We start from the raw sequence: 23,257 nt of genomic DNA, 5'->3' as shown, positions 1-23,257 counted from the left end.
AACAGTAGAGAATATGTGTCCCCGTAGCAGACCTCTACTTGCCCCTTTTTTGGCCACTGTAACCTAGCCACACTGTACTAGAATTCCAACCTGAGCTTTATAGAGATCTCCAAGATCGCACTGCCTGCAGCAATATTTTTATTCAGGACAATGTGTCTTTTTTTCCTATTCAATAGTACCTTGTCCGGGCCAATGATTATGAAGGAAGTGTAAATTGAATCGGCAAAAATTTAAACACATTCTTCGGGATCGGTCACGACGTCACTACGATTCCTAATGCAAACACTCTCACTCATTTTGCCGAAAGCTGAATTCAAAATGAGCTTATAAATTTCTTTTTCGGCTTTCGTCTGCGCTGCAGAACGTTTGTTGACAAAAGTGTCAACAAACGTTTTCAGATAGGGTTTTGACTAAACTGGAGTGCTCTGTGAACCTTAGTGACGTTGAAACCGTTGTTGCACATCGATTTTAAAGCTACATGATGTACAACTATATTTTTTTTGGGCAGAAGGTCAGCAATAAGTTTTTTTTTTGAAGGTGTCCAATGCAATCCATCAACATCGACTAACTACCAATTGCGAGGACTCAAAAACTTCCTAGGCACAGATATATAGATGCAAGGGAAAACAAAGTCCTTTACTGAATTGTAAATTTGGACTGGTATCTCCCCACTAATGTAAAAAAACAATCTTCCCGGCTCAGTTTCCTCATTACTGTCACCGTTAAAGTTCGGAAAGTTGGGCGTTTGAGCACCATAAAGCCATTTATAGTCACTAAACTACAGTGCATAGTTGGACGTGGCTAAGGGGTAGAGAGAATTCATATCAAGGAAAACTGCATCCGATTTTGTCCCCGTCTTCCCTCCAGTTGGTTCAGGTTTAAGCTTATGATATCTATGAAACACTACACTATCATCCATTGATTGTTCTATGAACAGATGCTGATGATTGCCAGCTATCGTCTCAATTTTTCCCCACTCAAGCATAGAATGTTGTTAGTTCGCTAATAAGGAGATGAAAAAAACTAGCCCAAATCAAGATTAAATTCCTCATAGATTTTGTCCGTATTTTTACAATTAATTAGTAAAAGAGTTAACGTTTCAGTTGAAAAATAAAACTTGGAGTAGTCAACCCCATTTTTACGACCTCTTTCTGCAAGAATATTTTTAGAAACAGTCTCTTCCTCGGGGTGCAACTACTATCGAGAATACGGTCATAAAATAGTTAAATTAGATGAGTAATATCCTCAGCGAATCTTGACATGGACCAATAATAGTCATAAGGATATATGCCCTTGACCGTCAACAGATCATATAAATCATTTGGAAATTGTTGCTTGAGAAGGGGGAAAGTATTGCAGCCGTCATCGTTTTTCTGCACTTGAATTAATTCGCTCAATGATTAGGGGAAAAAACTGTAGGAATCTAAAAAGTGAATTTTATTCGTGTACTCAACGCCAGCTTCAACAAATTTCCACAAAAATTCCAAAACAAGCAACTTTTCTGATGATTTAGGAAAGATTTTGTAGGAAAAGCTGGCTATTACCCATACATCATCCACTGTTCCAATTCTTTGCAGATGCGCCATTGCTGGTAGCAAATACTTCAGATCGTAGTTAGAGTTATGTATAAAAACCGGAAGAAAAAGTTGCTGTTTAATTTTTAAGTTACATGAATTGTGAGCCTACCCCTGAAAGTTACCTTTTTCCGTTGAATTGGGATCAATAAGGTGGTCGTGATCCTGGATCACGTCTTTTGGGGCAAGAACACCCCTACAAACCCAGCAACTCGTTCCCTTTTCTAGCGACATTTGTTCTTTATCTGACAATTCCATTGGGTAGTTGATGTGGTGCAATCATGAAATCGCCCTATTCGCTGTTTTTATTAAGTATACCAATAGCTTTTCCATGCTACCCTTCTCATCCATAGTAAAAAAAAAAACTCTTCAAATGGCAATTTATTGTTTGAGTCACGACGGCCATGCGCATAGCAACACGCAACTAGTTTGTGTTCCTTGACTATATTTGGCCTTGATGGATCTGATACCTCAACCAGTCTTGTTTCACAATCCAAAGACACTTTATCAACTTGTAGCAGGGAATTTTGGAAATTTTTAAATTGTAAAGTGTCCTTGCCTTCTACCGGCATTTCAATTCTTTGATTGCCATGAATTGTGCAATGGCTCATATGGTCTGAGAATATTCCCTCAGATATTAATGGGGAAAGGTACAAGGGGCAATAGAATCATTCCCTTTTCCGAACGCCTTGAGATAGGAGTCGACTTTTTGCTGTAACGGGAAAAAAATGACCATAGGAATTTACATCTTTGGGAAGCTCGTAAATAACCCATACCCAATTTTTTACGTTATCCAGCATCGGTGTCCTCACTGAATACAAAACCCCTTTTTTATTTGATTTCTTTCCCCCATCTACAAATTCAGTGTCATACTGGAGAACAACCACCCCCACCCCAAGATTTTAATTTGCTTTCTCGAATATGGTTATTTCTTTAAAGGACACCGGATACTTCCGCTCTAAACAGTCAAAATTTACTTTAGGGAAATTTTTTCCACCGTTACGAGCAAGTCCATCGAGATTTTTCATTGACGATTCTTTGTTTAATGTTTTATGGGCTGCTGTTAAAAATGCATATTTAAAGCAATGCAGCCCTGTGTCAAATTTGAAACCCTGAACCCCTCCTGTAGCCGACAAATCTGGGTGGCATTTTATTCCTTTACCTCGCCCTCCACTTAAAATAAAGTTGTTTTTTAAATCTACTGAGATTCAGATCCATGTGTTCGATGTATAAAATGGTGGACCCACTTCCCCTCTCATTAAACGTGTCCAAAGGTGATATTAATTTATTCACCCAGTTGAAAATGTTGTCCTCAAATTCATTTAGACCTGGGTAAAAAGTCTGGTTGCCAGTTGAAAAATGAAAATAAAAAATATCCCCGGATGTTCCCTTTTGTAAATAAACTTTTTGATTCACTGATACTTTAACTCCCCCCCCCCCCATTTCTGAATCTGAATCTCAATTTGTACTCGAATTCTGTCGATGTAGCATGGAGAACATTCACAGGGTCGGTTAAAATAATGCCCCCGTCAAACACGTTTTCCTCGGGAGGGTTAAAATCTACCCTATATGTTTGTGAGTAACTTAGAATAGACTCTAACAAATAAAATTCACGTAAGTCCGAGGACATATCACTATTTTCATATCATGCGCCTATTTTAACAGGTCTGACTTCACTAATAGTAAAGTTGTCGTCAAAAGTATTCCTAAAAATATTAGTTCCAACAATTTGCATTGCTGTATCATTAAGTAAAATGGTGGAGGGTGACTTAGAATTGTCAATACCTCCCGTCTTCTCGACTCCAATGGCTTGAGCTGGCACGAGGTCTCCAAGAAAATATTCCAAGATGTTTGTGGAAAATTAATCAAACCAGTCTATCTTGTTCTGCAATATAATTTTTTTATGAGGACCCGGTTCAGTTGCACTACTAACATCGCCTAAATGCTCATGCATAAATCTATCTACCCAGTCAGGATCCTCTGTCATATCGATATCACACGTTAAATTATCTAGGCTAGCTATTTCCCCAAAAAAAACATCGTTCAGGAAACCCCCTTACCATTCCATATTATCTACAACTACTGCAGGTTAGTCTCTAAACTCCATTGGTGGTGACAGTATTTGTCCTGAAAATTCAGATGTTTCATTATCCAATGGCTATGCTATTTCATTTATTTATGGAAAACATATTACATTTTTTATGTGAAGTAACAATTATTTCACTTAGTTAAGAAAATATTAATCATTCTAGTTTTATGTTTACCTTAGGGATAGCTGAATTGTCCTTTTTTAGAGCCCCGGGGGGGACCTTTGGGGACCGGGAGCTTCGTGTGGAGTCAGAGGGTTGGAGCTCTGCCGAGTTGGGGATAGGGGATTTCACAGCACTTTTCAAATACAACTTGTGTATTATAACGACCCTAGAGTTTCAGCCTCAAATCCTTTTCGAAAACATATTCTAAAATAATCCTTTAAAATGTTTCTAACTGTTTTATCAAAAAGTCCAAAATGGTCTCGCCAAATTACTGTTTTTGATAACACTACGTTGTCATATTTTAGACTATTAAAAATCCTTTTTCCTGTGTAAATTTCTCTTTATCTAAGATAAAAACATTCGGTTATTTTAAACTCACTTTGTAACGAGCGATTAACATTCAAATTATACCTGTCGGATTAATATTCAACCTTCTCGATGGCTTATTTTGATAAAGGATTAAATATGCGCAAAGTTAACTGCAAAAACATATCCCAGTTTAAGAACGGTTGTTCAACTGTGAAATAGTGATTTGTTTATATAGAGTTTATTTAAAGAAATAATTGGATTTTTGCATTAGAAAACATCTTGCTTAAGAGAGAAATTACAGGTAAGGTTTTTATAAATCTATAGAAAAGTATGATAAGCTATTTGCTACTTCGTTGTTATAACCACTCTTTTATATACTGCTAATTTGGTTAATGGTAATGAAAGAAAATGAAATAGGATTATTATAGAATAGTTTAGAAACAAATTTAACTTTTACTCATCAAAAGTTACGCGCTTGAGAACATTTGCCTTATTTTTGAAAAACCGGAAAGAAAAAAAAATTAGACTCATTTACAAATTCTTACTGCAATTGTGCATCTGGAGTTCTTTGCAAAGCATGAATAGGAATGTCCTCTCGATCTTGACCATATGAGACTGAAGCATTGTATGAAAGCACACATTCCCTCTTAAATTTTCTACCTGGTTGCATAGAGGTTTTTACAGAGCTGGCACTTGGCTTGATTGAATTTAATGGTTTTATTACTCCTGTCTCAGCGTTGTCGTGGGCTTCATTCAATTTTGCACGTTTTTGCTGCGATGATTGATCAACGGTATTCTAAAATAAAAATCATTTTCAGTTTTCAATCTATTTAGCTTACGGGAGGGTACTGCCCCTTCAATATCAGACCCCCAAAAGTTGAAAAAATGACGCAATTTAATTAGATAGCTCAATTCTTACTTATTCAGAATATTAACAGAGGGCATTGGGTCTTCAATTCCATAGTATCAAACACGAAAAGTTGACAATTATATATTTTTTTTATGTAAAGCTTTTAAAACTTATATGCCTAAAGTACAAATATCATAGTACTAGACCCCCAACATTGGAAAAAATGACACAAGCAGTTAGCCTGGACTAAATAAATCAATTTAAGCGAAGAACTCTTTTCCTATTCCATATGAACAATTAAAGTGTCCCAGTTCGTAACAATTAAAGTGCCCAGTTCAGGCATAGTTTGTAAGTTAATTCATAACTCAATTTTGAAAAAGCCACTTAATGACGAGACAAAAATAGATTTCTTTTTTTATTATATTGAAACTGACCAACACTGTTTTGAATATTTAGCGAAATGCTTTTTAAAAGAGCTCACAACACAGTGAAAAAAAAAGTGTAAGAAAGGAAGGTAAAGGAAATTCTTCCCTAACTTAATGACGAGACAAAAAAATAGATTTCTTTTTATTATAGTGAAACTTACTGACCCTGTTTTTAATATTTAGCGAAATGTTTTTTAAAAGAGCTAACACCACAGTTAAAAAAAAGCGTAAGAAAGGTAGGAAATTCTTCCCTAGATTAATGACGAGACAAACAAAAATAGATTTATTTTTATTACAGCGAAACTGACTGATCCTTTTTTGAATATTCAGCGAAATACTTTTTAAAAGAGCTAACAACACGGTGAAAAAAAAAGCGTAAGAAAGGAAGGTAAAGTATATTCTTCCATAAATTAATCACGAGAAAAAAAAAATAGATTTCTTTTTATTATAGTGAAACTTACTGACCCTGTTTTGAATATTTAGCGAAATGATTTTTAAAAGAGCAAAAAAAACTGTTAAAAAAAAGCTTAATAAAGGAAGGAAATTCTTCCCTAACTTAATGACGAGAAAAAAAAAATAGATTTCTTTTTATTATACCGAAACTGACTGACCCTGTTTTTAATATTTAGCTAAATGCTTTTTAAAAGAGCTAACAACACGGTTAAAAAAAAGCGTAAGAAAGGAAGGAAATTCTTCCCTAACTTAATGACGAGACAAAAAAAAATAGATTTCTTTTTATTATAGTGAAACTGACTGACCCTGTTTTGAGTATTTAGCGAAGTGCTTTTTAAAAGAGCTAACAACACGGTGAAAACAAAAGCGTAAGTAAGAAATGAGATTCTTCCCTAACTTAATAACGAGACAAAAAAAAATAGGTTTCTTTTTGTTATAATAATGAGAAAATTTTACTCACCAGAAGTCGCTTAGAATATTCCATATCTATGTAAATGATTGCAAAAATATTGATACTAGTAGATTGAATGAATTATTCAAACTGTAGAAAATTCTAATCTGAAACTTGAATATATACGAAAAAAAAAATAATTGAATATATTGACAGCTAAACAAGACGCACCGGTTAATGTCATGTGAGGGAGCTCTGAATCTCTTTGAAAAGATTAAGAGCTTCTATAGAATAACGTTGAAATGCGTATAGCTTCCGTAGAATGCAGACGACATTGCGCGGGGATTCTCACTCTCTTTGAAAAGGTGTAATGTTTTGTAGAAGTATTACCTATATGCATGGGGATAGTCACTCTCTTTGAAAAGGTGAAGAGCTTCTATAGAATAGCATAAAGATTCCTAGGGGCGCACGCAAAATGGAACCTCTTACCCTACTGGTGGATCCGGGGGGGCGAGGGGGCTTCCCCCCTAGCGTAGTCTAAAGTAGTGCAATTTACCTAATTAAAACAAGCTTGCGTTAATTAAACTTGCTTCTAACGCAAGTTTATCGGATCAACCTATTTTGCACCCCCCCCCCCTAAAAAAACCTGGATCTGCCCCTGGAAACTACCACAATTAAAAGTAGGCGTAGCTTCTCCTGCACCTTCTGAAGACCAGGAGGTAGTTTGAACTTTACTGGGAACAAAACACATTATAAAAACTTTCTCTTGTACAGTATAAATAAATCGGAATTGCTGAGACTTTCAGGAATGAATATCAGCAAACAATAAATTTTCAATCCACTTTCGTTTATTGTTTTCAGTAATCTTAGTTATTATGGTGATTTTGTTCTTGATTTTCAGATGAATAAATTTTCAGTGAAATCCAAACTGAGTTCTGATCTTTAAAATGTAGAGGGGCCTTAGCCCTAATCCTCATCATGGTATTCTTTTAATTTTCAGTTAGAATGACTGTAAACATGAAAATTCACTCAGAATATTAGCCCAGGGTGAAAAGGGGTTTAGGATCACTGGTGCAAAATGCTATATTGAATTGATTTTTCTTATGACTGGATGAAAAATTAATAATATATCTTGATGTTTAAGGAAAAAGAAAGGCAAACCTTGTCCGAAAGTAAATTATTTCGAATTCCAATGACAAATGTTGGAATTCCAAAAGCGGCTGATTGATGTATTACTAATTTGAAGCTATCAAATTCTGTCTCACCAGCAATTACAAGCATTCCATGAACCTAAAAAGAAAGTACAATCAAACACTTCTACATGAAACCAAAACATACTATATTTAGAAAAAAAAGGTTAAAAAAAGACTAGCTTGAATATATTTAAAAAAAAACAAGTTTTTCAAATGAAAGTAATGAGCAGCATTAAAAATCAAAACGTACCGAAATTATTCCATAAATGAGGGGGTTACCCCTCCTCAATACCTCGATATTTACGCTAAAGCTTTTTTTAGAACTTTTAAAAAAGCTTATTATTTTAATTAAATTGCCCTTGTGTTTCAGGAATCTTTCTTAAAGAATTGGGACAAAAAGTTAAACATTAGCGTAAAGAGTGAGGTGTTTAGGAGGGGGCAACTCCTCTAATATAAGGAATAATTTATCTTCGCTTCAAGTTTTAATTTTGCTCCTTACTTTCAGTTGCAAAAACTTGTTATTTTATTTAACATGTGATCGTTTTTCAAATAATGCAGGTAAATATGGATCACCCTTCATGAAAAATTCCCTACCCTCACGGAAAACTCCTCCGAGGAAAGTTCTTTCCACGTAAAATATACCCCACTCCCCTCCCCCCCCCCCCATAAAATTACCTCCAGACAATTTCTTTGTAAAAGCACCTCGCCGAAAATCCCCCGCCATAAAATTCTTGCGGACGATTCAGCCTGAAGAATTTTCCTTAGCCTAATTTCATTTGAAAAGACTTAAATATCGAATCTTTTTCCCGATCATTCCAGAAATCCCCCCTTCCATGGAAGGTTTCCCGGAAATCCAGAAACACTGAAAATTTCCTCCAGATAATACCCCCGGAACATCTCCACATGTAAAATTGAGGTGGCAAAGAGAAAGTAAGACAAATATAAAGACTTTCGTATAGGAATTCTGACAGATCCCCCTAGTGTGAGATTTCCCCTGGTAAGTTCACCCCCGAAAAATTCTCCCTCCCCATGAAAAATTCTCCCTATGAAAACCGACCCCAAGCACAAAATTCTCCCCCCCCCCCAAAAAAAATGTTTTTGTACTTCCCAATAACAAGTAGTATCCGTAAACAATGGGTAAATTTCATAACTTACAAGCCTCTCCCCAAGGGCTATGGAGGGGAGGTTATGTTACCTCTAAATACATAGTTATGGGATGTTTCAACTATAACGAACAAAATAACTATCTAAAAATTTTGATCGAATAACTTTGGGGGAAGGGGGGCATGGGGGGCTAGTTGCCCTCCGATCTTTTTTGTCACTTAAGAAGGGCACTAGAAATTGTAATTTCTGTTCGAATTCACCCTCTCGAAAACACGTCCATGGTATTTTTTCACAATTAAAAAAAGTTTGGAAAAATAGGAAGATAAGTCTGCAAACCAAGATTAGAATATTAGAATTTACAGTGATGACAGTAGTCAAATATGGCTCTGAAGCATGGGCGTTTCGAAAAGCAGATGAAGATTTGCTAGATGTTTACCAGAGAAATGGCTTAAGGATCGTTCCGGGTACCCGACTGAACGACCGTATTTTAAACAATAGGCTATACGAAAAATGTGGTTCAATACCGCTCTCTAGGGCTATAATAAATGAAAGGTTGAGATGGCTAAGGCAAGTTGTACGGATGAAGGATGACAGATTGCCGAAGATTGTTCTTTTCAGCCAGCCGTCTAGGACTAAACGGAAAGCAGGTTACCCTCGTCTAGTGCGGGAGGACGTCATAAAGAAAGATTTAAAGGAAATAGAAACTTCGTGGGAGGGTATAAAAAGGGAGGCTTTGAATAGATTGGGATAGAGGAGGAGCGTGCGCAGCTGTGTTGGTCTCAAGCGGCTTGGTGCTGCGTTGAGTTGTTAGTAGTAGTAGTAGTAGTAGTAATTCACCCTATCCCGATCTTCTAGGATCACTATTTCGATACGATCACCCCTGGGAGAAATAAAGGAAAAAAATAGTTTTTTCAAGTGACAGTTGAAAGACGAACATAAATTATTACGTACATGAGGGGGTTTCGCCCCCTCGTCAATACCTCGGTCTTTACGCTAAAGTTCGAATTTTGTTCTGATTCTCTAAGAATGACCTCTGAATCACAAAGGAACTTTAATTAAAATAAATAGCTCTTTCGAAAGTACTAAAAAAAACTTTAGCGTAAAGAGCGAGGTGAAAACCGGCCGTGAAAACCAATGCTACAAAATGAAAAAAAGTGTCATTTATTTATTTTCATCAGAAAAATTAGATTTTTTATTCGCAAATTCTCAAAGATACTAGTTACAAGACATCCCTCGGACTTTTTATTTATGTGAAAAGTTGGAAATCTCTTGTCAGAAAGTTTTAAGGAGGAAAACAGTAAAACCAAGGTCGATTAATCTGTGTTAGAAGAAATTGCATTAAATTCTTCAGTATCCTCGCCAAAGTTAAACAGGTACTAGTGCATTCGATGGTCACTTTTATATACTATTAAATAACAAAAACAAGTTTTTTTAACTGAAAGTAAGGAGCGACATTAAAACTTAAAACGCACCGAACATATTCCGTATATAAAAGGGGCTGTCCCCTCCGCCACGCCTCGCTCGTTACGCTCACGGGTGTCGATGGCTAGCAACTTTATTTTTTTAAAAAAAAAAAAAAATTAGAGTAAAGAGAGAGGCGTTGAGGAGGGGCCAGCCCCTTTCATATACGGAATAATTTCTGTTCGTTTTAAGTTTTAATGTCGCTCCTTACTTTCAGTTAAAAAAACTTGTTTTTTTTTATTTAATTTCTGATCGTTTTTTAGTAAATGCAGCTTTTATTTTGGCTTACCGTAACTGAATAAGTAAAACAAAATTTACATATTAATTTTACTTTTCTTGTGCTAAATGTGCTTTCCAATAAACCAAAACCAATACTACACAGAAATACCAATACAGAAATTATTCTGTATATGAAAGGGGTTGTCCCCTCCTCAACGCCTCGCTCTTTACGCTAATTTTTTTTATTGTTTAAAAAATAGAATTGTGAGAAAGTCAAACTTTAGCATAAAGAGCGAGGCGTTGAGGAGGGGACAGCCCCTTTTATATACGGAGTAATTTCTGTTCGTTTTAAGTTTTGACGTCGTTCCTTACTTTCAGTAAAAAAAACTTGTTTTTTTTTTAATTAAATTTTTGAAAGTTTTTGAATTAATACAGTTTTGATTTTGGCTAACCGTACATGACTAATTAAAACAAAATTTTTATATTAATTTTGCTTTTATTAGGTTAAATGGCTTTCTCGAAACTTGTTTGATTTTATTTACGAACATTTTTATTAGCAATAAATATACGTAACTTACGAATTAACTTACGTAATGAACTTCTATATTCATATATTCTTAATACGTATAATAGGGAATTCGCCCCCTAGTCAATACCTTGCTCTTTAAGCAAAATTTCGAATTTTGTTCTTTAAAAATGACCCTTAATCACAAAGGCCGTTAATTAGAATAAATAGCTCTTATGAAAGTACTAAAACATCTTTGGCTTAAAGAGGGAGGTATTGACTAGGGGGTGAACCCAATCATATGCGTAATATTTTCTATTCGTTTTAAGCTGTGATGTTGCTCCTTACTTTCAGTTGAAAAACTTATTTTTTTTAATTTTATTTCTGGTCTTTTTTTTTAAAGAATGCTGGGAAATCTGGCGCCCCCTTCATAGCAAAGTCCCTTCTCCCATGAAAGTTCCTTCATGGAAAGATCCTCCCACATAACGACCCGGCTCAATGGTACGGGTTCATTAAGGTTCTATAACTTTTAGGGGGTCTTCCCCCCTTTTTTTCGAAAATCAGCCAAATTTTCTCAGGCGCCTAAGTTTTGATGGGTAGGATTAAACTTGATGAAACTTATATATTTGAAATCAACATTAAAATCTGATTCTTTTGATGTATCTATTGGTATCAAAATACCGTTTTCTAGAGTTTCGGTTACCATTGAGCTGGGTCGCTCCTTACCACAGTTTATATAATTATCCAGTATGATCATTCCCTATCTCACCCATTATAAAAACCCGGACCGGGGTGCGAGTGCTCCAGAGAACGTAGAAACATAAGCGGCATCAGCTCTTTTCACGGGTAGACAAGTCAGATTTCTCTTGGACGTGAAACTTGGCTTCAACGTTGGAACACTAATTTTGAAGAAACTAGGTTTCGAAAATAGGTTTCGAAGTCTGAAGTTGGTTTCAAAGGCATTTTGAGAAAGTTTCTGCCAAAATACGTGTTCCAGGGTAATTAGACCGCTGATGGCAGATCAAATGAGAGGAGCTGTTTGTACGCGTCGATATAAATATATATATATATATATATATATATATATATATACTACGAAAACTTTACGAAAAAGAAAGTTTTTTTTAAAGAAAAGTAAAGGCCATATTAAACTTAAGATCAGTAGAAATAGAAGCCTATAGTAGAAGTAGATCAGTAGAAGTAGAAATTTAGCGGCTGAAATCTTTGAAATGTATAGCTAAAAATGTATTATTTCTTATAGTTCCCCGTTAGAAAAAAGTTTTAGAAATAATTTAAAAATCGTATTGTAAAAGGTCTAAAATTACACACATTCATCAGTAAGATATGCATGTTATTTATTTTTTGGTAAACAAACTGGAAGAATATTCTATAATAGGAGCATTTTTAGTGTAAAGCCCCGTAAAATTTTAGATCTGCCACTAAAATGTGTGATATCCTTTAATTTTCTGAAAATTCCCTAAGAATTTTACGAAAAACACTTCTTAACAGACGTTTGGTATTTACTTGGATAGGACTATTGCGGCAACTTTTACCACAACAACCAATAATTAGAACCAGTAGAGATCTAAGTTATACTTCTCGGCCTTTATGTTCCTTGGCAGCTTTCCAAGGCAGATTACCAGACTGGTTATTGCTATTGATATCAATTGCACATGGAATTATCACATGCACATTTTTTTATAAAGTTGGCAAGATATAATGTGGTCAAACATGTTTTGAGAGTTTGATCGAAATTAGTGTTATGAAACAATTGGGGAGATTACGTTCCTTGGCACCTTTTCAGAGCATGTACTCATGGATACCTTTCCAAAGCAAGGTGATAAACACGCTTTTACAATCAGAATTCATTGATTGACATTTGCAAAAAAGGGGTAATTAGTGATTGCATAATTTTTTAACATGAAATCTCTGAATAAAATATTTTTGGAGGGATGGGATGATGGGAGCGGGGTGTCTTAGAGTACTTATAGTGTGATAGTGGAGGGAGGAGTTTCTAGCGAAAAACCCGGATGAATTAGTTGAAAATAAAGTTTTAACAAGAAATGTCTGAAAAGTATTTTTTGGGGGATGGGGTGATGACAGAGTGGATGTCTTAGAGTAGTTATAGTGCTGTACTCTGGCATAAATTGCTTTCCAAAACCCGGATGAATTAGTTGAAAATAAAGTTTTAACAAGTAATGTCTGAAAAGTATTTTTTTGGGGGATGGGGCGATGACAGAGTGGATGTCTTAGACTAGTTATAGTGCTGTACTCTGGCATGAATTGCTTTCGAAAACCCGGATGAATTAGTTGAAAATAAATTTTTAACAGGAAATGTCTGAAAAGTATTTTTTGGGGGATGGGGTGATGCCAGAGTGGATGTCTTAGACTAGTTATAGTGCTGTACTCTGGCATGAATTGCTTTCGAAAACCCGGATGAAGTAATTGAAAATAAAGTTTTTACAAGAAATGTCTGAAAGGTATTTTTTGGGGGATTGGGCGATGTCAGATTTGATATTTCAGACTAGTCATAGTGCTGTACTGTGGTACGAATTGCTTGTGAAAAACCCAAATGAATGACTTGAAATAAAAATTTTAACAAGAAATGTCTGAAAAGTATTTTTGGGGGGATGGGGCTATGACAGAGTGGATGTATTAGACTAGTTATAGTGCTGTACTCTGGCATGAATTGCTTTCGATAACCCAGATGAATTAGTTGAAAATAAAGTTTTAACAAGAAATGTCTGAAAAGTATTTTTAGGGGGATGGGGCGATGACAGAGTGGATGTCTTAGACTAGTTATAGTGCTGTACTCTGGCATGAATTGCTTTCTAAAACCCGGATGAATTAGTTGAAAATAAATTTTTAACAAGAAATGTCTGAAAAGTATTTTTTGGGGGATGGGGCGATGACAGAGTGGATGTCTTAGACTAGTTATAGTGCTCTACTCTGGCATGAATTGCTTTCGAAAACCCGGATGTATTATTTGAAAATAAAGTTTTAACAAGAAATGTCTGAAAAGTATTTTTTGGGGGATGGGGCGATGACAGAGTGGATGTCTTAGACTAGTTATAATACTGTATTCTGGCGTGAATTGCTTTCGAAAACCGGGATGAAATAGTTGAAAATAAAGTTTTAACAAGAAATGTCTGAAAAGTGTTTTTTGGGGGTTGGGGCGATGACAGATTAGATGTCTCAGACTAGTGATAGTGCTGTACTTTGATACGAATTGCTTTCGAAAACCCAAATGAATGGCTTGAAATAAAAGTTTAAACAAGAAATGTCTGAGAAGTATTTTTGGGGGGACGGGGCGATGACAGATTGGATGTCTTAGACTAGCTAGAGTGCTCTACTGTGGTATGAATTGATTTCGAAAACTCGGATGAATTAGTTGAAAATAAATTTTTAACAATAAATATATGAAAAGTATTTTTTTTTGGGGATGGGATGATGCCCATGTGGATGTCATATACGAGTTGTTCTAATGTACACTGGAATTCTTGTATTTCGAAAAACTGTATGACTGAGTGGCAATTAAATTTTCAGCAATAAATGTAATAAGAGTATTTTTTGGAGAATGGGGCGATGACATTTTGGTTGTATCAGACTACTGATAGTGATATACCCTGGCATGAATTGCTTTCGAAAACCCGGATGAATTATATGAAAATAAAGTTTTAACAAGAAATGTCTGAAAATATTTTTTGGGGGATGGAGCGATGACAGATTGTATGTCTCAGACTAGTGATAGTGCTGTACTGTGGTATGAATTGCTTGTGAAAAACCCAAATGAATGACTTGAATTAAAATTTTTAACAAGAAATGTCTGAAAAGTATTTTTTGGGGATTGGGGCAATGACAGAGTGGATGTCTTAGACTAGTTATAGTGCTGTACTCTGGCATGCATTGCTTTCGAAAACCCGGATGAATTAGTTGAAAATAAAGTTTTAACAATTTTTTTTTTTGGACTTCGAAATTATTCAACATTTTTTTAAATATCTAAATCATATCAGAAAAATAGAATGACACTCTTGATTTAAATTTTAAAATATATTCTTGTGCATACCCATACTCCTATTGATGAGAACTGATGATTCTAATTTAATATTTTTTTTCATGAAAACAAACTATTTTTTTAAGAATTTTTTTTTGTACTTATAAATTATTCAACTTTTTTTTTACATCTCTAAATCATATCAGAAAAATAGAATGGCACTTTTGATTTAAATTTTAAAATATATTCTTATGCATACCCATACTCCTATTGATGAGGACTGATGGTTCTAATTCAATATTTTTTTTCATGAAAGCAAACTATTTTTTTTTAACTAAATTTTTTTTTGGACTTAGAAATTATTCAACTTTTTTTTACATCTCTAAATCATATCAGAAAAATATAATGACACTTTTGATTTAAATTTTTAAATATATTCTTGTGCATACTCATACTCCTATTGATGAGGACTGATGGTTCTAATTCAATATATTTTTTTCATGAAAAAAAACTACTTTTTTAACAATTTTTTTTTTGGACTTCAAAATTATTCAAATTTTTTTTTCTTACATCTCTAAATCATATCAGAAAAATAGAATGGCACTGTTTATTTGAATTTTTAAATATATTCTTGTGCATACCCATACTCCTAATGAAGGGGACTGATGGTTCTAATTCAATATTTTTTTCATAAAAAACAAACTTTTTTTTTGGACTTACAAATTATTCAACTTTATTTTTTTTTTTTTTTGTACGTATCTTAAAATAACAAAATATGCTTACGGCTCTAATAATTGTACTCTATGCTTGTTCAGAGACACGATGCGGCTTTCCCACTGGTACTCTATGACCAGTTATCAACACTACCTAGTTTATTGCATGTATTAAATCAGTATTTTTTACACAGTGGAACGATAAACACATAACTAATATCTTTAAAAAGTGAAGATTAAGAATTTTAAGAAAGTGTGTTCACATGATAGTGTTATTGTAGCATTGAATGCTGACAAAGAGAAGTATTTAAACTATGAAATAAGTACAAGTGGTAGCACTATCGGAAACGTATGCGAGCATTGTCATTACAGTAGGGAATTGAACTTCTTTGGAGTACCAAAAAAATTCAAATCTTATGATGGTGAATATGCGAGATTAAGATCTCCTGAGATGATTACAATCAAAGAGAATGCCAACATAAAATTAATAGTTAATGAAGAGGGGCATCTTCTTGCTAGTTCTTGTGGTAACATGTTACCCAGTTTTAAACCATATCGTCACCTTTCGAGTATTAGCATTCAAATGAAAGCAAAGACAAAAAGAAAGGCCTAACCTTCTACTAATATCATAAACCATATCATGTCTACGTGCCGGAACTGTTACCTGTGTAAAAATAGTGTGATAATAGACAGTGAAATTGCTAGAAAAATAAAAAGGGCATTGGCAGAAAATATCACTAAGGAACATAAAGATGAATCGATGAAAATCAAAGTACCTGCAAACGTTACCGCCATTGATCAAACAGTCAATGAATGAAATAATACCAAAGATGTAAAGCATATTGAGCCTTTCGATGACATACCTATAAAAATTGTGTATGAGTCAAAATGGAATAATGATTATTCTAATGATTACGAACTAAGAGAAGACAATAGCTATACTATCAAGAGAGAACATGGTGAAGCATTTTATGAAACAGATTCAAAATGTCCAAAGTTGTTCAATGATATTAATAATATATAATAATATATATTTCTTGTTCTAATATTCTTTATGACATTATTTCATTAAAAATATAGTATGCCTTATATTGCTTTGTTTTCATTATTTTTAGAGTGAACTAGTATATCAAACGTTTAGAATTTCTAATAAAATATCGATTATATAAGAAAAGGAATTTACATATATCATATATCGGACAGATAGGTCAACATAGACAAAATCTAAGTATAAGAATGAATAAATTCTCTATCAACATCTATTGACAGATACTTGGGTTACCGTTGACAAAATCAAAGTATCAGAGTGAATAAATTCTTTATCAATGTCTTTTGACAGATACGTTTGATAACACTGACATAATTTAAGTATCAAATTGAACAAATTCTTTATTAACATTATTTATCGATATCATATGTCGGATAATTCGGATAACATTGAAAAAATCTATCTATTAGAATGAATAAATTCTCTATCATCATCCATTGTCGGATTTCTCATTATGAAAAACTGTAAGTAAGTAAGTAGCGAACTCTTTCTTGAATTCACCTCTTGGATACACAATACAGAAATTATAAAAAAAAAGTAATTTCAAGACTTCATTTACATGCAATAGATACCGAGAGTTCTATGACTCCTCCCCGCAGTGAATTCTAAGGGTTTTATGACTCCTCCCCACAATGAATTCAGATGGTTTTAGGACTCATCCCCATAGCCATAATTCCATTCAACCTTGAGCGAAGGTATAAAAGTTTGATGAAGTATTTCTCTTCTTAACAACTACTTTAATAGCTTCCAAGATGATAGGACTGTATGACACAGAATTTATTGTTTTGAAAAAATCATCTTGTGGTGTTATATTTGAATCTGCATTTTTATTATTGTCAATGGAACTCGAAGAAATTGACTGTTATCATTGGATAGTGAACTATAACATGTTTGAGTATGATAAAAGCTTGTGGAGTACTACATTTCATCGTATAAACAGACTGGGAGTCTACGATAGAGTGATTACACCACTTAAAAATACTGGTCAGGAACTGAGCAATGTTCAGGAGGAAGTCAGTGAAATTTGCAGCTTTTTTGGGGTTGAAGCACTCTACGTAAAGGGCAATGTACCTACAGATAAAGTTTTAATTCAAAAGTGTGACCTTAGGATTCCACTTTTCAACCTCGTGGGGTCCTTCTGTGCTGTGTCTTAAGCAGTTCATCACTGTACACACGACGCTCAGGTCTACGTGCTGTGTGTGTGTCGTGTGTGTGTGTGTCGTGTGTGCTGTGTGTAGTCGTGTGTGTGTGTCGTGTGTGTGTGTCGTGTGTGTGTCGTGCTGTGTGTGTGTCGTCGTGTGTCGTGTCGTGTCGTGTGTGTGTGTGTGTGTCGTGTGTGTGTGTGTGTGTGCTGTGTGTGTGTGTGTCGTGTCGTGTGTGTGTCGTGTGTGTGTGTGTCTGTGTGTCTGTGTGTGTGTGCTGTGTGTGTGTCGTCTGTGTGTGTCGTGTGTGTGTGTCTGTGTGTGTGTGTCTGTGTCTGTGTGTGTGTGTCGTATGTGTGTGTCGTGTCTGTGTGTCTGTGTGTGTATGTGTGTGTGTCACTGTCGGGGTGTCTGTCTGTTTGTGGGTGACTGTGTGTGTGTCTGTGAGTGTGTGTGTGTGTGTGTGAGATTGTGTCTGATTGTGTGTGTGTGTGCGTGGCTGTTTGTGGGAGTCTGTGTGTATATGTGTATGTGTGTGTGTGTCTGTCTGTGTGTATGTGTGTGTATGTGTGTGTGTGTGTGTGTGGTTGTGTGTCTGGGTGTGTGTGTTTGGGTGTGTGTGGGTGTGGTTGGGGGGGGGTGTGCGGGTGTGAGTGAGGGGGTGTGGGGGTAGGGGGGTGGGTGGGTGTGTGTGTGTGTGTGTGGCTGTGTATCTCTGTGTGGGTGTGTGTGTGTGTGTGTGTGGGTGGGTGCGTGTGTGTGTGTGTGTGTGGGTGTGTGTGTGTGGGTATGTGTGTGTATGTGTCTCTATGTGTGTGTATGTGTGTGTGTGTGTGTGTGTGTGTGTGTGTGTGTGTGTGTGTGTGTGTGTGTGTGTGTGTGTGTGTGTGTGTGTGTGTGTGTGTGTGTGTGTGTGTGTGTGTGTGTGTGTGTGTTGTGTCTGTGTGTGTGTGTGTTGTGTTTGTGTGTGTGTGTTGTGTCTGTGTGTGTGTTGTGTGTCTGTGTGTATGTTGTGTCTGTGTGTGTGGGTTGTGTCTGTGTGTGTGTGTTTGTCTGTGTGTTTGGGTTGTCTCTGTGTGTCTGTGTGTCTGTCTGTTTGTGTCTCTGTGGGTTTGGCTGTGTGTGTGTGTGGGTGAGTGTGTGTGTGTGTATGTGTGTCTATGTGTGTGTATGTGTGTATGTGTGTCTGTGTGTGTGTGTGTGTGTGTGTGTGTGTGTGTGTGTTGTGTCTGTGTGTGTTGTCTCTGTGTGTGTGTCGTCTGTGTGTGTGTGTGTCTGTGTGTGTGTGTGTACGTGTTTTGTGTCATAACTAAACGCAATTTCTGCAATACGATACACCAGACAACTTTAACACATTACGCTCTTGTTACTTACTTACAATTTCTTCATAATTTCTTGAATGAAATTTCCGTATTGTGTATCCAATAGGTGAAAATAATAAAGAGTTTATTACTTACTTGCGATTTAACATGATTTCTTGAATTAAATATCTGTATTGCGTCCAGGAAGCGAATTCAAGAAAGCGATTGTTACTTACTTACAATTTCTTCATAATTTAATGAAATGAATAGACTTATTCTAAGGAATAAAGACGGGCTCAGCTTAAAGATATTTATTGCTTAAAGGTATTAACAGATTTTTTGAGAAAAAAAACAGCACATATTCAAATAAAAATAGTACTCAGAGTTTACTCTTAAACATCCACAAACAATGATCCCATAATATAGAATAGTTTTTACCATGTCTTATGCATTTATCGCGATCAGGTATGTCCTTAGGTATCCACTGCGCGAAGAACCTAACCTCTTCTTCAGGATGGTGATAAGCCCCTTCAAATTTAGGACTTAAATTCTTCTAGATTGAAAAATGGAATCCTAGGGTCACACTTTTGAATTGAAACTTTATCTGTAGGTACATTGCCCTTTACGTAGAGTGCTTCAACACCGAAAAAGCTGCAAATTTCACTGACTTCCTCCTGAACATTTCTCAGTTCCTGACCAGTATTATTAAGTGGTGTAATTACTCTATCGTAGAATCCCAGTCTGTTCATATGACTTAATGTAGTACTCCACAAGCTTTTATCATACTCAAAGATGTTATAGTTCACTATCCAATGATAACAGTCAATTTCTTCGAGTTCCATAGACAATAATAAAAATGTACATTCAAATATAACACCACAAGATGATTTTTTCAAACTGATAAATTCTGTGTCATACAGTTTTATCATCTTGGAAGCTATTAATGTATTTGTTAAGTAGAAAAATACTTCATCAAAATTTCATACCTTCGCTCAAGGTTGAATGGAGTTATGGCTATGAATATGAGTCCTAAAACCATCTGAATTCATTGTGGGGAGGAGTCATAAAACGCTTAGAATTCACTGCGGGGAGGATTCATAGAACTCTCGGTATCTATTGCATGCAAATAAAGTCTGGAAATTATATTTTTTTTATAATTTCTGTATTTTGTATCCAAGAGGTGAATTCAAGAAAGAGTTTGTTACTTACTTACTTACAATTTTTTCATAATGACAAATCCGACAACGAATGATGATAAAGAATTTATTCATTCTAATAGATAGATTTTTTCAATGTTATCCAAGGTATCCGACATATGATATCGATAAAGAATGTTAATAAAGAATTTGTTCAATTTGATACTTAAATTATGTCAGTGTTATCAAACGTATCTGTCAAAAGACATTGATAAAGAATTTATTCACTCTGATACTTTGATTTTGTCAACGGTAACCCAAGTATCTGTCAATAGATGTTGATAGAGAATTTATTCATTCTTATACTTAGATTTTGTCTATGTTGACCTATCTGTCCGATATATGATGTATGTAAATTCCTTTTCTTACATCTCCGATGTTTTAATAGACATTCTAAACGTTTGATATGCTAGCTCACTCTAAAAATAATGAACACATAGCAATGTAAGGCATAATCTATTTTTAATGAAATAACGTCATGTAGGATATTAGTACAAGAATGTGTTATTATACATTTTTAATATAATTGAACAACTATTGACATTTTGAATCTTCCCCATAAAATGCTTCAACATGTACTCTCTTGATAGTATAGCTATTGTCTTCTCTTAGTTCGTAATCATTAGAATAATCATTATTCCATTTTGAGTCATATACAATTTTTATTGGTGTTTCATCGACAGGGTCAGTATGCTTTTCATCTTTGGTATTATTTGATTCATTGACTGTTTGATCAATGGCGGTAACGTTTGCAGGTACTTTGCTTTTCATCAATTCATCTTTATATTCCTTAGTGATATTTTTTGCCAATGCCCTTTTTATTTTTCTAGCAATTTCACTGTCTATTATCACACTATTTTTACACTTGTAACAGTTCCGGCACGTAGAAATGATATGGTTTATGATATTAGTAGAAGAGTAGGCCTTTCTTTTCGTCTTTGCTTTCATTTGAATGCTAATACCCGAAAGCTGACGATATGGTTTAACACTGGGTAACATGTTACCACAAGCACTAGCAAGAAGATGCCCCTCTTTATCAACTATTATTTTTATGTTGGCATTCTCCTTAAGTGCAATCATCTCCGGAGATCTCAATCTCGCATATCCACCATCAAAAGAGTTGGATGTTTTTGGTACTCCAAAGAAATTCAATTCCTTACTGTCATGACAATGCACGCATAAGTTTCCGATAGTGCTACCACTTGTACTTATTTCATAGTTTAAATACTTCTCCTTTTCAGTATTCAATGCTACAATAACACTATCATGTGAATACACTTTCTTAAAATGCTTCATCTTCACTTTTTAGAGATATTAGATAAGTTTTTATCGTTCCACTGTGTAAAAAATACTGATTTAATACATGCAATAAACTAGGTAGTGTCGATAACTGGTCATAGAGTAACAGTGGGAAAGCCGCATCGTGTCTCTGAACAAGCATAGAGTACAATTATTAGAGCCGTAAGCATATTTTGTCATTTTAATATACGTAAAAAATAAATAAATAAAGTTGAATAATTTCGAAGTCCAAAAAAAAAGTTTGTTTTTTTATGAAAAAAATATTGAATTAGAACCATCAGTCCTCATCATTAGGAGTATGGGTATGCACAAGAATATATTTAAAAATCAAAATCAATAGTGCCATTCTATTTTTCTGATATGATTTAGAGATGTAAAAAAAAAGTTGAATTATTTCGAAGTCCAAAAACAAAAATTGTTAAAAAAGTAGTTTGTTTTCATGAAAAAAATTGAATTAGAACCATCAGTCCTCATCAATAGGAGTATGGGTATGCACAAGAATTTATTTTAAAATTTAAATCAAAAGTGTCATTATATTTTTCTGATATGATTTAGAGATGTTAAAATAAAAGTTGAATAATTTTGAAGTCCAAAAAAAAATTTAGTTAAAAAAAATAGTTTGCTTTCATAAAAAAAAATATTGAATTAGAACCATCAGTCCTCATCAATAGGAGTATGGGTATGCATAAGAATATATTTTAAAATTTAAATCAAAAGTGCCATTATATTTTTCTGATATGATTTAGATATGTAAAAAAAGTTGAATAATTCCGAAATCAAAAAAAAAAATTTGTTAAGAAAATAGTTTGTTTTCATGAAAAAAAATATTGAATTAGAACCATCAGTTATCATCAATAGGAGTATGGGTAAGCACAAGAATATATTTTAAAATTTAAATCAAGAGTGTCATTCAATTTTTCTGATATGATTTAGATATTTAAAAAAAAAGTTGAATAATTTCGAAGTCCAAAAAAAAATTGTTAAAACTTTATTTTCAACTAATTCATCCGGGATTTATAAATAAATTCATGTGAGAGTACAACACCAACACTAGACCGAGACATCCAATCTGTTGTCGCCCCATACTCCCAAAAATAATTTTAAGATATTTCTTGTTTAAACCTTACTTTCAACTAATTCATCTTAGTTTTAGAAAGAAATTCATGCCAGAGTAGAGTACCAAATCTAGTCTGAGACATCCACTCTGTCATCGCCCCATCCTCCAAAAAAACTCTTTTCTGACATTTCTTGCTAAAACTTTATTTTCAACTAATTCAGCCGTGTTACTAAAAGAAATTCATGCCATAGTGCATAACTATAACTAGTCTGAGACATCTAATCTGTAATCGCTCCATTCCCAGAAAAATACTTTTCAGACATTTCTTGTTAAAAATGTTATTTCAAGTCATTCATTTGGGCTGTCGAAAGCAATTCGTACCACAGTACAGCACTATCACTAGTCTGAGACATCCAATCTGTCATCGCTCCATCCCCCAAAAAATACTTTTAAGACATTTCTTGTTAAAACTTTATTTTCAACTAATTCATCTGGGTTTTCGAAAGAAATTCATGCCAGAGTACAGCACTATAACTAGTCTAAGACATCCACTCTGTCATCGACCCATCCCCAAAAAAATACTTTTCAGACATTTCTTGTTAAAACTTTATTTTCAACTAATTCATCCGGGTTTTCGAAGGCAATTCATGCCAGAGTACAGCAGTATAACTAGTCTAAGACATCCACTCTGTCATCGCCCCATCCCCCAAAAAATACTTTTCAGACATTTCTTGTTAAAACTTTATTTTCAACTAAGTCATCCGGGTTTTC

At 34.6% G+C, this 23,257-nt stretch overlaps 1 protein-coding gene across 2 annotated transcripts in view; it reads right to left on the bottom strand.

The window, feature by feature from the left end:
- The window catches only part of Nmdar1 (glutamate ionotropic receptor NMDA type subunit 1), a 239,418-nt gene that overhangs the window by 152,158 nt on the left and 64,003 nt on the right, over positions 1-23,257 (bottom strand). For both annotated transcript variants that reach the window (XM_089088460.1, XM_089088461.1), the window contains exon 3: positions 7,416-7,544. In XM_089088460.1, coding sequence (XP_088944586.1) covers positions 7,416-7,544 — 129 coding nt within the window. The remainder of the gene's footprint in view (positions 1-7,415; positions 7,545-23,257) is intronic.

Source organism: Artemia sp. Qi Xiang Cuo, chromosome 4 (genome assembly GCF_049724085.1).
Source record: "Artemia sp. Qi Xiang Cuo chromosome 4, ASM4972408v1, whole genome shotgun sequence".
In the NCBI taxonomy this organism is placed as follows: domain Eukaryota; kingdom Metazoa; phylum Arthropoda; class Branchiopoda; order Anostraca; family Artemiidae; genus Artemia; species Artemia sp. Qi Xiang Cuo.
This window is presented reverse-complemented; position numbering and strand designations above follow the sequence as displayed.